The sequence below is a fragment of the Calypte anna genome, chromosome Z, assembly GCF_003957555.1.
Source record: "Calypte anna isolate BGI_N300 chromosome Z, bCalAnn1_v1.p, whole genome shotgun sequence".
Classification (NCBI taxonomy): domain Eukaryota; kingdom Metazoa; phylum Chordata; class Aves; order Apodiformes; family Trochilidae; genus Calypte; species Calypte anna.
Window position 1 is genome coordinate 50,550,185 of NC_044274.1, and position 15,734 is coordinate 50,565,918.

At 35.9% G+C, this 15,734-nt stretch overlaps 1 protein-coding gene across 1 annotated transcript in view; it reads right to left on the reverse strand.

The window, feature by feature from the left end:
* TBCA (tubulin folding cofactor A) overlaps positions 1-15,734 on the reverse strand; it is a 36,049-nt gene that overhangs the window by 4,399 nt on the left and 15,916 nt on the right. The window contains exons 2-3 of the mRNA XM_030467869.1: positions 11,303-11,408; positions 784-870 (exon numbers count right to left, since the gene is read on the reverse strand). Coding sequence (XP_030323729.1) covers positions 784-870; positions 11,303-11,408 — 193 coding nt within the window. The remainder of the gene's footprint in view (positions 1-783; positions 871-11,302; positions 11,409-15,734) is intronic.

Sequence of the window (15,734 nt, forward strand, 5' to 3'; positions counted from 1 at the left end):
ATCTAAACCAGTGAACTATGTATTTAACTGAATTACAGAAGGGCTCTAAGTTCTGCCAGGTATTGAGCATTTATTTTTTTAAAACAGTAAAGTTATACTGTCTGAGGATAAGACACACCAAGTTTTCCTTTGACCAGGGATTTGCATTTTAGCCATGAAATATGTCTGAGGCTTAATTTAGAGTATGTAATTTTAGTCTCAAAGTAGCATATACATGTGTACCCAAATTCTTGGTGAAAGGCACCTTTTAAAATAAGCATGATAAATTCCAGACTTAGAATAGTTTCAGTGAATTTATTAGCACAAGATACTACTTAATCCTGCAGGTATTAATCTCTTAAATGAAATGGTGACACTAGTGCTCAACTGTCGAATAAAACATAAAGCAGTACCTGGCAAGTTCTCAGCTGTCTATTTTCTTGTCCATAGCATAATAAAAGTTGTAAGCAAAGTATTTTAACTATTTCAGTTAACTGCAAGGCTATGGTATACCTACACTAGATAGCTACCTAAAGCAGGTGATAATTTTTTCTCATCACAACTAGCACAAAAATTCAGAGTCCATTCTAGCAGTTCAATATTTAAGTTTATGTTGGGTATACATGGCATTATAGATAGTTATCTAAAGTGAAATACTGGTATGTTACAGGATGCTAGCCTTGGGACCTATAAAAAGAAATTTTTCAATCCAGTTCTATAATGCTGAAGTTGCACTGCAGAAAAGCCTGTTTGTCCAAGCAACAGCAGCTCTTCTTGGTCAGGGGGTTATGGTGCTATACTTACTAGTATTTGAGTAAGATCTGCATGTGCAGCTTCTAATCTGCGCTGACAGTCTGGAATCATCATTCTTGACTCTTGTAAGATCTCGATCTGTGAAAATCAGAAGCCACTGAGATTAGAATGTATTCCAGATAGGACCATTATTTTAAAAGATAAGTCTACTCTGAAAAATCACTAATTCAGTCATCATTTAAGAACTTTAGAACAGTGGAACCTATTTTCCGAATAGACTTTTTTATTAGAAGACACTCATTTAGCATAATTCCTTAAAACTCTGCTAATCTACAGGACACTTCTATTTACTTTGTGCTTAATGAAAGTAGTAAGTGCAAAAGAGTATTTAGAATAATTTTTCCCATAGAAAAAAGTACACCTGGTAAGCTTCCCATACAGTATTTGTTAAAAAGGCTATTTAAAACAAACTTTCTCCTGCTGTTGTGAAGCAGCTTCATCCAAAATGGGATCAGCTGGTTATATAAATATCTCCTGCATCTTTTGGGTAATAAAGAAAAACAGTGTTCAGATAATACCACATAGAGATAATTACTGCATGAAAAAAGTTATTGAGTTATTGATCACATTGTGTGCACACTGCAGGAGGCTCTGACTGAAAGACAAAAGTAAAGAAAAATGAAAAGCAAAGACCAGCAGGCTCATATTTTTGATGCTTATCATGCATAAAAAAGTTATTACTTATCCTTGTGCTTCATTTTAGGAGAAAGATTATTCTCACCATGCACTTTGAACAAAATTACTAAACTGGCACCCCACTGAATCTGAACATCCTTCCTCCTCCTACAGAAAACAACCTTAGATTTAAACAAGGAAACATTTATTTCATGGAACATTTCTGGATCTGAAATCCAGCTACTGAGTAGAAATGGTATGCAAACTTAAATCTATTTAGAAATAAAAATCTGTTAAGAGATTTAAATATGAAACCTGTCCTGCATTTAGTTTAACCTGCAACTGAAGGCATTCCCTTGAAATGGGTCACTTCATTCTGTCATTCCTATGTTCTGTTTACAGCATTAATGCTGTTGTACTACATGGTCACTGAAAAGGGAAGATAAACTGTATCTAAGAATGTATTTATGTATACAGGAAAGCCTTATGAAGCCAGACATTATCACTGTGGCTTTAAGCATTATCACTGTGGCCATTTTTGTGAAAAAAGCTTTAAAAATGTTATTTTCTTGTTTTCTTTCTAGTCTACTAGTCTACTTTAATGAAGCAAAGATGAGCAACAAATACATTTTTTTAAAACAGTTAAGCACCCCAAAACTTAATTTCTCATCAGTATTCTCACTTTTAAGCATTCAGTGTTGGACTGCATTAAAAATAAGACTAAGAACTCTGTGTATTACACTTTCAGCAGTGAATAAATAAACATACGTCTGTAACTTCCAAAATGAGGTGCATGATAAACTGCATAAGATGTTTTATGTAGTAAAAATTTGTCCTATAAGGAATATTGACAGACTATCCAGTAATTACTTTCTTGGGCCAGTATTGCTAAATAGTTGTGTATTGTAAAGCTGGTGGATTATATGAAAAGTAATAACTTATTTGATGTATGCCACTCCATAAGCAATTCAGGAAGGCATATAGATCTAGATCTAGAAGCTGTAAGCTGTAGTCCTGGCTGCTGTAAGAAAAGAGCAAAACTACTTCAATCACTCTGTTCAAAACAGAATTTGACTGAGATCCCAAGGTGTACCTGAGTTTTAACTACATATGCCTGCAGTTATGCAATAATAAATAAAAAATAGAAGGATGATAAATCCTGGAACTATATTCAATACAAAAAGAGTTACAAACTAGAACAGGAGTTTTGTGGAACCAGTATTACTAGCTGAATACCTACCTATCTATGCAAACTTTGATAATTTCATTGTAAAATGTTTTTCTGCTCCTACTGATAATCCCAGATAGACCATTTACTGTTACAGATATATACAATAATGCAAAGTTAAAAGCTTCCATAATTAAATAACCTTTAGGACTGAATTTTTTAAAGTGTATGCTCTCTAAATTCTATACAAATTCTGTCAAAATTTCCAAATGAACTTCTAAGGTGTTTAAGTTATTAAGCAGGTCACAGAGGAAGTTACTAGATGAAATTGATCTAACTTAGCAAAGACCCATAAATATCTTCAAGGTTTCTGTGAATTACAATGCCAAACAGAAGCATTTAAAAAATGGAGTAACTGAAGTGCACCTAAGAACAGTGTTAAGACAAAAGAGCTATTGTGGCTATGGTGAGGACCACATCCCCTTTCCCTTAGTGTACTGAAAAAGCAAGTTAAATGAATCTCTTAAGCCTGCCACATTTCTAGTCCATCATCTTTCAGGATTGAAGGTATTTCTACTAAGGGAGCAGATGTCTGTCATCTTTCGAAAGAGTTTCCTGAGATGTGATGGAGCTCTAACTGTTGGGTTGTATATGGCCTGTTTACTAAATGCAATGTGGACTTTTGTAAATTGGATCAGATGTCAAAGAACTGGTGTGCATAATACACTAGCAGTAGCCTTCAACCTTCAACCTGTTTTTCATAATTCCAGATTGCAGTGACAGGTAAAGCTGAACAGATGAAAACATACAGATCCACCTACCACTTGCTTAAGTGGAAGGACATCATAACCAAATTCAGACAACAAGGGTTCACACACTCCGAATAAGCCCAAGGGACACACACAGCTCTGAGAGACAGATGAGGAGGTAGTGCCTTTTAATACTAACCTTTAAACATAAGCAACTCTGATTTTTAGCCAATCCCACAATGAAAGTTCAAAGCTATTATTTCAACTTTAAGCAGATCATATCAGAGCTGCTCACGTGAAGCATTCTTTACTTTTTAGGTCTACACCAGCACTTACATGGAAACAAATTTTTAGTAATTCAAAAATACAAGAAAGTATTACTCTGCATGTCAGTACCAATTAATTCTGCAACAGGAAGCAATTTTTTTCAGCCTGACATGTATTGTATAATGGGGAAAACAGTTTTACCAGCTTAAAAAAGATGAAAGCAGTTTGTTACTGGGTTTTTTTTTTTTTTTCTGCTGACCACAGCTAACCAAGAGATTTAGAGATATGCAGAGCCATAAATTATTTGAAAACAAGAAAACCCCCATATTGCTGTTTTTCCTTGATCTTTGAAGAACCACCTAATAAACTACAGGGTCACAGGGTAGAATAACAGTATTGTTTTATATGAAAGGAGTGATGTTCAAAACACTACAGATGATAGATTTAAAAAGGCATGATAAATGTGAGTCATGTATGTACCAGTTACTTACACACACATGCTTTTAAATATTGTCTGATAATCATTTGCCCTTTGACTGTTGCACAGATGGATCTACTCAAAGAGGGTTGGAAGAGAAAGTAAAGACACGAAAAAAATTCAGTTTACTATGCAAAGTGCTACTGGTTTGAACTACTTTTCATCAGAAAATTTGTGAAACACTTTAAATACATTGATTAACTACAACCATATCTAATTGAAGGCCATCTCTTAAGTATCACGGACAGCAACAGTTCCAAAATTAATAATGCTTCTAACAGAGAGATAATAGCATGAAGTAAACAGTCATAGTAAGGTCAGGCTAAAGGCTGGCTAATCAACATATTTGTAACTTAAATCTACAGCCTGGTATTCATCTCACCTCACTAGTTACCAGGGAATACACAGATACAAGGTGTTAGGCCAGGATGGTGGCGCAGGGACATAGGGAGTAGGACAGCAGAAGTGAGGTAGGAGAAAGCTGGGCATAAATAAGGGAGGAACTCAAGAGGAGACAGGGCATTAAGATGAATCAAACACACAAAACCTGTAGGAAACCAAGTTTTATTGCTTCTGTTTCCTTTGAAGCAGCTTGTTTGATTTTCACAAAGCAAAAGCCTGAGCTATCCACAAATAGAGGACACAAGAGCACACAACAGTCTGTTGTGGATACACTGATACCTCCAAAGGACCAGGCAGAGAAGCTTGCATTAAAGAATTGGAGAACATTTGTTTCTATAGAGCTAGAGTGTTTCAAAACTGAAATGGCCATGAAGCAACAACAAAATTCCTAACATTTGTAGCAACAAAGCCAGAGTAGGAGAAAACTCTATAGATCTAATACCTCAGTAACTGTAATGAGCTTTCTCTGCAGTACTTCTAGGTGAGGGCTAATCCTGTTTTCTTCTAAAGCAGATCACTTTACAACAGAAAAAGCAGGAAGTTTTCTTTGGTCTTTTTGGCACTGGCTGTTTTCCACTAGCATACAACTGTCAGGTTTCCTTCGTTATCATCAGCAGTGGATTGTTGGAGAATATCACATGACTTGAAGATAAAAAATGTTTCTACTTTTGAGAGGACAGAAGCAAAACTCCATGTCCTCCCCTGAAAAAAGTTTTAAATATTCTGTATCATAAATAACAGATATTGCTTCTTTAAAATTCATTTAGAGCATTATAATGGAATAATCTATTACAAAATATTATTTAGTAACCCTGCAGCACATTTCTTCCAGCAACTTAAAATTCTAACTGAATAGATTGATGCTGATGCAAGTACAAACCTCACCTTGTAAACAAATCAGAAGTGGTATTCATCTGAAGAAAGAGGTTTCTTTGGGAGTGGCATTAAGAAAACACTGACAAAAGAATGGCTTGTTTTCCCAATAAGAATTGCTCAACCTTGTTAGAACAACCAACCAGATTTTCTCTTTACCCTCCTCTCACACTTTTTGTGGAGGAGGGGTTAAGCTTTGGGAAGAGGTTGAGAGGGCTTGGTTTTGGTTTGCTTTGTTTTTTTTTTCCTGCTGCTGCATATTTATGTTTGTTAAGATAATATACAGATCCTGAATCCATGCTTAATGTAATGCATGCTTTGCTAAAAGGTAGCAGGCTGGTTAGGAGATGTCTTAGAACAAGCTTGAAGGTTTGTGATGAGTCCCCTGTTTTATGGTCCTGAAATATCTGGGGAAATATTTGCGGTAAAACTGGAGGCAGAACAGACATTGGGACATTCCCTAGATAGACAGTAGGCAGAAAAGTCTAGTCCAGACTCTTCTTCCCTCTAGAGTACAGGAAAAATGAGGCCAGCTGAAGAAGAAATTAATCAGATCCCTCATTGGTAGAAGGTCTTTTCTACCATACTAATTTATGCTAAATCCTGCATAAGTGCCTTTAATCTTCACAATTAAGTCTGGAATCCACCTGCCTAGATAAAAAGGAAAACAGCCTTTGGAAAACAGAAGGGTAGAAGGAAGATGACACTAACGATTTTTTGTCATTGGTCTCTCAGAAAGCAGATTAGTCAAGAAGACCAAAGTTTGTAAACTATTTTAACACTAATTATATGTTAGGAATGTTTTGTACTTGGTACAGAGAATTAGAAGTTGCTAGATTTTAAGAAAATGAACTGTGCTTGTTAAGGCTCCTGTCCAAAAGGAGGAGCATTAAACTCTTCCTCAGCATTTCCACTGCCTCTTTACCTAAGCAACTACAGCTAGAATTCAGATTATTAATCAAGGGCTATCTATTTTGATTGATTATTAATCAAGGGCCAGGAGGTAGTAAAAAATTATGAAGCTAATCAGGCTGAAGTGAGACTTACTGTATTTGACTGTTAAGAAGAACTGGTAAGAAGACTTTTCAAACCAATCAGGTTGGGCTCTGGAAAGAGCTAGAAATGTAAAAAGCACACTCAGCAAACTGGAGTTTTGGGGCTCTGCAGACATTTAAAAACGAAAAAGTTACAAAGCATTACAATGTTCCTTTCAGCACTATTAGCAGCACTTAACCTTCCAAAAAGTGTACATTGTTTTCCAATTTATTTCTTTTGGCTCTCTCGGGAGATATTCTACCTTTCACTCAACAAAGCAGAAATACTGCTGTATTCACCAATGCTTGTAAAAAACTGTGTACTAGCAAGATGTACTTTAAGTACCCTGATGAATTCTTCAGCACACAGAGATACTAAATTATTTGTTAAGTCTATCAGATCTTTACTTCATCTGGGAATGTAATTACTTAAGAAGTAATTTAGAACTATAGGGTAACTTTTTAAAAAATGGACATTTTTCATTTAACAATAAAACTGTTGACAGCTACAAAAACTTCTAGAATGTATCTTCAATTCCACTAAGAGGAAATGAGGATACCTCAGGCTTTTCCTACATTTACAAGCTTCAAGTCAAAAGCATTAGCCAGGTAAGGATGTTTATTACAAGACACATCAACAGTCATAGAAATGCAGAAAACTGCTCATTCCTGTCATTAGTCCGCACTCATGAGTTATTACACTGTGAAAACTTTCTATTACAAAGTATTATGAAGCTCTGTGTAAAGTCCTGATATACTGAAAATCATTAAATGTGCTTCATTATGAAAAAACCCACACAGAGGAACAACTGCACTACTAGGGGTTCTTAGTGACTCTCTACAGAAACTTCATGCAGAATATACATCTACTGGAATATGTCAAAAGTATTTTATCAAGTTTGTAGAAATTAGGAAAAATATTAAACTTTGTATAAACCAGCTGTTTATATATGGTTTCAATAGTATTTTCAATTTAGTATTTTATTTAAAAGTTCTTAATAATAGTTTTTCCAGCAAGTCTCATAGTTGAAGGTAGTGTGATTCTGAGATAAAATTTCTTTCATAGCCTTTTTTTCAAATATTGCTCTTCATTTATTATGTTTTTTCTGTCAATTTTGCTCAAATTTTTAAAAACTTTCCCCTAAATTTTACATTTCTTACCTGTCTTTTGTGGACAAAAAACCCCAGATTACAGTAGAGTGATTTTCAACATTATAATAAGCTATAAGTGATGGATTAACTAGCACCATAATGCCAGAAATTCTTGCCCTCTGATCTACAACCTACCACAAGAAGTTCTTGCCCAGCTCAGATTCAGCTGAAGTACATTAACTGAGACAGAAATAGAAATAGAACCTGCACTGAGGACAACAGTAATACATGGGTGTTACATGGGAAAAGCAGGTGTGGATCCTCACAGGGGTGAAGTGTGACACTTGGTGTGTGAAAACTGGTTTTATTGGAAGCACAGTGTTACCATGGTGGGAGCCTTGGGATACTGGTGAAAATCAAAATGGGGACTTGATCGGGTGGATAGTAAGACTTGCACTGATCAACATACACATAAGCAATGTCCCTCAGTCATTTGTGACCAGTGGCTCTTTGGTCACTAGTGAACTTGATGAGGTACTGCAGGTGCTGTTGTCACACTGGTACTGTGCAAACTCAGGGGCAGATGAAGGGGGAAGTCAACTACCTGGGTTACCATGACGATGAGATGAAACATGCTGGGAGCTCCACATATCCACATGTGAAGAAGGGAAGTATCCTGGGTTACCATAGGAGTCTTCTCCCACCTACAGCAGGGTCTTCAAATTACAGCCTTGGTCAGTGTATAGTAGCACTGCCAGGAAACAGTCCTTTTGTTTCTTGAATATTGAATCTGTTCCTCATTAAGTAAGTCTAGACAGTGTAGGTGAAGGCTAGTATCTAACAAATGCCAACCACCCCTGTTGGTCACTGCCTCAGTTAGAGATCACTTGAGTTCACAGGAACAACAAGCTGTCCCAATGAATAGGGACTTAAGAGAAAAATACTGTGTCAAACTCTATTGTTCTGCAAAGTGACTGATCCCTCCTTATAGACCAGATACACCCTAAAGCTCACGTATGCTGTAGGAGCAGTAGTATTAATTAAAAAGTAGTATTTTCTATAGTCACTTCTGTAGTTTTAAACCATGTGTTCTACTGCAGAGTAAGAACTAGAAAGCTAAATAAGAATGAGAACATTAAAACCCAAGTAATGTTTTTAGGCTTTTTAAGCAACCCTCCTTCAACTCTGGATTGATTTGTATATACATATCTGGTTTTGATAATACCTCAACTAAAATAATATTTTAAATTATTCTTCTAGTCTCAAACAATTGAATTAATTCCAATCCCTTGGATGTAAATTTTCATTACCGAAGTAAAAATTACAATCATATTTTAAAATAAATGCAGTTATTCAGATGAAGAATTATTTACTGAAAGTAATCTTAAAATATGTAACTCAGATAATTTTCTAAAGGATGTCTTGAAGTATTACTTCTATCCAAAATATGGCTCTGAGCAAACTCCCACTATTACATAATTTTATTTAGAGTAACAGATTTGATCCTATGAAAAGTGTAGTGTGCGCATTCATTCTGAGCCTCCAGCTCTTCATAATCTAAAATATTAGCAGCTTCCAGAATGCAAAGTGCACTCAAAGAACAAGGAGTGAAGATGTCATTGGCAGCACTGATTGCTTTCAAAGTGTGTGGGAATTTCTGAATGAATCAAGACTGTTCTCTGCGAAGGCTTTTGTCATTGGTCTCTGAGGATACCTTCAAGTAGTGTGTAACATTTCATTTCGCAGTAGAAGTTCACAGCCTCTGCTGGTTTTGACTTTCATGGTATCTTGCAGATCACTGCAGAAATACCACAGTGCAGACAAATAATCTGATGAATGGAGGACACTAAAAATGAGAATTGCATTCATTAGTTCTTGTTAGCACCAGCAGATCTTCAGAAAGACTACTGTTTTGTAGGATCTTAAGAGTCTTGGTCATCTGTGGTGAGGCATAAGGCAGATCAGCTCCATAAATACAATTCTTTATTTGTATACAAATTCTCTATTTCTTCCCCACATGTCCTGGTTTGGGCCAGGATAGAGCTAATTTTCCGCCTTATAATTTTGTTTTCTGCTAACTCTCTCCTAAATTACTGTACTTGCTGAAATTAACAGCAAGTTTTTCAGTCAGTCTCTGCTTCCAGTACTAATGTTTACAGTTACAGCTAGAGAACGGTGTGCAGAAACAAGACCATTGCTCAGTTCTAGAAAATACATGCTTAGAAAGATAAATGGAGTAAAGAGGTCATACCTGCAGCCCTCCTTTAGGGAGGAGCAGATAAGACAAATGACAAAAATCGACCAGAGTATTCCATTCCATATGTGTCATACTTGGTATAACTTCGAGGGATCACAGGGGTCAAGCCCTTCCTCTTTGCCCTTCACCTGTCCCTGTTTGCTTCAGCATTCTGGGAGGATTCCGTCCATTCATCTGCCTGTGGTCCTGATCCCTGCCAGCCTGAATCTGTGTGTTCCTGCCTCCAGCTCCCGACTGCTGCCGACTCCAGGAGTCCAGCCTGGACTTTCCCAGGGCTGCCCTGCAGCCTCAGTGGTGATTTAAGCATTGCTGGGGGAGAGGGAAGAGGAATGTGATACAGCTTTTTCTGTCTATTTGTATATATTTAATAATTTTGTATATATTTAATATTTTTTCCTTTTTATCTTTACCGTTTCATTAGGGTGGTGTATTTTAGTTTCCAACCCATAAGTGTCTCTCCTTTATTCTCTCTCCTTTCCTTATCAGGGAGGGGAGGGGGATTAATAGAGAGCATCTGTCATTTGGTTAATTGCTGGCCCAGCATTAAACTGTGACATCATGGCATAATGAAAGCCAGACAGGACATATACATATGAACTGAAATCTGAACTTCCTGAAGAAGTTGGTTTAGCTTGTTCTAAAGGGGCTTTCTCCCGTCCTCTTTTCATTTATTGTTATATTTGAGTTTTTCCATTGTTTAAAAATGAAAATGGGAAAAACAGTAGATTAAGTTTTATAACACAAGGCCAGTGGATGAATGGAACAAGTGAAAATAATTTTAATTTACAGTTTCAATTAAGATTTAAGAGAAGACATCTGGAAGACACTTGAGGGGGGAAAAAAGAACAAAACACAACAAAAACTATAGTTAAAACATAACTCATTTAATTGAAAGACTATGGAAACCATGGTTAAACAGACATGCCACACAAACACAAATTGCCCAAGCCTTCTCTCAGTGAGAAGGGAACTTGAACTCCTCCTTCCCAAACGGCATGTACCAACTGTCTGCAGCCACTGTCCTTGAATCATACTGCAATAGTGACACCAGCCTGCATGCGCATTGGTTGTCATTAATGTCACTACAGACTCTCGTAGCTTCTAGCAGCAGCTGCATACCCACTGCTCACTGCCTTTGGGAACTGTGGTTTTACCAAAGAGGCACTAGTATACTCAAGAACTGAAATGTTTTGTTTTAATTATCAAGCATTCTCACTTTCACTGTGACATTTACACTTACCAGCAAGCACACTCACCTAAAAGCATCCAGATTATGTACTTTGAGGCTCCTGGTACTTCTGAGAGTTCATGATGGCCTCATACAGAGTTAGAGAGTAACAGCCATCATGACACCAAGTCCTAAGTCATCCATCTGCAGTCTTATAACTTAACATATCTGTAGTAAAAGTAGTTTCTACAAATGCTTGCCATGACTTTTATAATTGACAAGGTTTTAGTCTAATATTATAGAACAGGAGTCTGGAAGAAGGTACAAGAGATTCTTTTACATAAGAATTGCTATGATTAAATGAAAGCAAAGAAGGATTTTATAGAAAAGATTTTAGTATAGTTTACCTGCTTCTTAATTCCATATTCATCACATGCTTCAGCTTTCATTTTTTCAATCTTTTCTTCTTGCTGTTTTGCTTCTTTTTCATACATAACTTTTTCTTTTGCCAGTCTGCAATTAAATTAAGTGATTGTGTTAGTCTGGTTCTATTAGAGTAAAAAGTGACAATACCCAAAACAATGCCAAAACCCCTGAAACAGCATCACAGAGTTTTACAAAAAAAGGTTCTTAACCACTACAAAAAAATGCATCTAAAAAATAATGAATTTAGCTATGCTGATTTAAACTATATTGTATAATGATTCTAATGAGAATAATTTAAATTAAAAATATTTGTAAAGGTTCTATGTGGGTGTATCCATATAAAATATCCTGGAAAAGCTATATATTGGTACTTCATTTCAAATACCTATCAGAAACAAATAAGCTGCCTAATAGATTAGCATGAATACTAATAAAGACAGCAGTACAGAGAAGAAAGCTATCTCATGTCACAGGTAGGCAAATCAAATAATACTAAGATAACTGCAAAGACAACATTGTTACCTCAGTAACTGCAAAGACAACATTTGCCTCAACATGATCCAGGCTCTGATAGTTTTTCAAGTGACCTGTATTAGCTGTTATAGTCACATGGTCTTTCATCTTTCTTAATCATTACTAAATAACACCACTGCACTTGCATAATTAGATAAATAATGATAGACATCCTTCTTAGTAGTAACTTTGAAAAAAGTTACCACATATAAATGATCAAAACAGCATTTTCAGGTTCACAGACTGTGATCCCAGAATGCCTTTTTTCCTGATCACTACATTTCAGGTCTTAAATGCATTGCTTCCCACTCTAGTTTCCATATAAAACAATGAAAAGTGAAATTCCCAAATTACACACTAGCCGTATAGTTTTGTATTCCTTTGAGTATTTTCTCCATTTACTTTTGTAATGGCTTGGCTGTTACAGACAAAAATAGCAGTTTCATAATTTACGTTATAGCAATTTTCCCTATGGTGTGCCTTTCAAAGAGAAAATAATCCATCTTTTAATCCTGATAATGGACCTGTAGTTGGAAGCAGGATGCTTTTTGTGAACAAGTGTAGATTCAAGAGTAATGTACAAAATTTTGAAGATCAAAATGGAATATTAAGGTAGTCTAGTCTGATGCCCTACAGTGATTTTTATGTTGCAGTCCTATTATCAAACTTTTGTTGTTACTGCAGTTTTGCTGTTGCATCTCTCACCTTATGATGTATATTCACTAGACAACATAATAGTTGGATAACATAATTCTAGATCTGAACCAGACTTCCTTCAGGATCTGGAGAATACTGGCATAGTTTCTGATCAGCTAATTCAGGACCAAAACAAATATTGAGATGCTACTGCAAATTAGAGAGCATGATGGAAAAACTCCTTCCTCAAGGAAGAATAAGCATCAAACTTTTTAAAGATCTAACAGTGAAAAGAAAGTAATCACACCCAACAATCAAAGAATATACAAGTGAAAGAGAAAAAACAAAGGTCTAGTAGAGAGCTGCATGGTCACGTTAGCACATCAGAGCAAATTAATTCTTAATTTGTCACAGTTAGTGTCCTACTAGAAGTGCTGCTGAGGATAGCCAGAATGGTACTGGGGTGACAAGAAACTTTTGTAAACTGAAACTCTCACAAAAGCCCCACTGAAGTAATACTCTGAGAAAAATTCTGAAGGGAATGTACTGATAAGGCAACAGCAAGAAGTCTCCCTGCTTTTGTTCTAGCTTACACCATCCACAATTGTTTTCCTAAAACTGCCTTAAGTTGTGGCTACAAAACAGTTGATCTAATGGTTGGGCTGTGGCTGAACTTGTTTCAACTCTCATGGAATCACACCATTTGAGAGGGCTTTCAGCCTTATAAAGAAGCTTTAACAGCATGTACAACATGTACTGAAGGTACAGTCTAGGCCAGTTTCTGGTCAGCCAGTACTAGGTCAGCCAAGTACTAGCTTTGAGAAGTAGTACTGGGAAAAGACAGCAGCCTAATTACCAGTAATAAACACACTAAATCAGTGTCTGTAATTCCAACTACTAGAACTAGCTCCAGTATTAGCATCAGCAAATATTGATTTAATAGAGGATGACTTAATTGTTTGATCAAGGTTACTTGATTTAATTCCAGACAGTGTTCTATGCTTTGCTATTTTTAGGGTCCAAAAAAGTTAATTTTAATCAACCTGTAAGACAGATGATTTTTTTTTGAATGAGAACAACAAACTCCCTTGAGGGGCAGGGGGAGAAATTATTAAATCCAATTTGTATATTGATTCACTTACAGAAATGTGTATGCCACTGAAACCAAAATCAACTTGCCTCACTAAACGCAGCATTTTTAATTATTTCAGTTCTTAGCTAAAAGACCCAATATTTGTCGCTGCTTGTGTTTTCACATTACATTTGCATATTTACATTTCTCTTCGTGTATACTAGCTTCTGAAACTGACTGCTGTTCAGGTTTGCATACTTTTATAAAAAAAGACTGCATTTTGTGGCCTAATTTAAATTTAACTTGATTTTTTCCCCATCTTTCTCATACCTGGATAGATAGCAATTGTATTTGTATTTATCTACCTATTTCTATTTCTGCAGTAAGCATACATTTCATTAGCAGAACTTGAAACATTCTACTTTCAAAAAAGAAAACACACAAAGCCTGAAATACAACAGTTTTTTTATGACAGATTTTCCACTGTGCTTTGTTCTGTAATCACAGTTGTCCAATTTAACATTACATTTATCATTCAAAAGATTCAAATTTTGAATTATAAGTAAGTTTTGATTTGAAAATATTTACTGTACTTAGATGTCATGAAGCCATTTCTACTGATTACAGAGCTTGGGAAGATGCTGAATTAAGTCAGTCTCTTGCTTTTAAAAGGAAAGTAAAAATTCATAATGGAGCAATACCATCCCTTAATCAGCTCTTTGTTTCTCTCTTCTTCCTTTACCCTTTTTCTATTTAGGAAAGAGATAATGGGTTGGGAGTTTGGTGGTGGTGGTTGGGGGCTTTTATGGTTTACCCCACACTACCCAGCTGGCTGGGTTCCTAGGGTTTTTTGTTTATTTTTTCAAAAAGACTAAAATGGGTAACAAACCAGGAACTTTATGTATGGTGTGATTATACACAGTGAACTGAGTAGCTCATTAGGTAGCAGAAAAAGCCAGACCACGATTTGTTGCATTTCAAGTACACAGGTCATCTACAGATGAAAACCTGCAACCATAAAACCCACTGTCACCTGGTATCCCATCTGAAACCCTATGGTTAGCCTTAATTCATCTACACATTATGCTACATACTCTCTGCAGATAAACCAGACTTATATCACAAAAACTTTCTATACATTGTAAAGCACTCTGTGTCAAGAAACACTGTCAGCTCTGTGACCAGAACTTTCTGAGTCAGGAATATAAATCTCCATTTTAGGATTTTTTACTTTATTTCTCTTGGTTAAAAGCAAGCTGTTTTTTAATCAGTGTTCTATACAGAGAACTTGGATGGACACAAGTAGCAGCGAAAGTTAGTCACTTTTATTAAAAAGTTAGTACTTTTTATTTAAAAATATGTATATATACTTTGGTTGTTACAAAATAAAAATTCTAGCCCTTTTGCAGTCAAAGTAAAAAAATGGGCATACATTACAACTGCTATCCTCTCAGCTACCTTAAAATGCTACTGCAATTCTGAATTCTGAAGTGCAACTATGACATGCACTAAGTCACCAGATATACTGCCTTCAGTACAGAACAGTTGAAACACGAGTGATTTGACGGGTAATACAGAAACAAAATATAAAGGACAATTATAATTAAGCAACAGTAGCATACCTATAAAATGACTGAGTATCCTGTATTATCAGAATAAATGCCTTAAATTTGGTACACAAGTTTAGGATGAACATTTCACTCAGGAAGGTCCTTACAGAGCTTCATAAAGGATATTATAGTGCACAGGTCAGCACTCAACTACTTCAAAATTAACTGTAGCTTTAATGTAAAAAATTCCCTGTCGTCTCCCCTCACACTCAAAAGGGTTGGAGAGGATGTTCATTCTTTGCAATGTATCACTTGGAAAGACCAAGATACTGAGGTATATTTTATACAGACGAAAACCAAAATAAGACTTCCATATAATTGAAAGCAAGGTAATCTCTATCTTTTTTACCTTGGAATATTCCACAGAAGTCTCTGTACATTTCTTGAATTCATGGTGAAGATTTTTGCATTGTGTGTCATAGTCACTAAGTCAAGAATAGTTCCTATTCAGTTGCTGTGTACAAAGGTTGTACAAAAATATAAGGCCTATCAAGGGTGATGTATGGAGGTACCAAAATAAACATTTGTTTTGCTCTTTCACCATGTCCCCAAACCTCTGACCCCAAAACATTTTTATCCCAT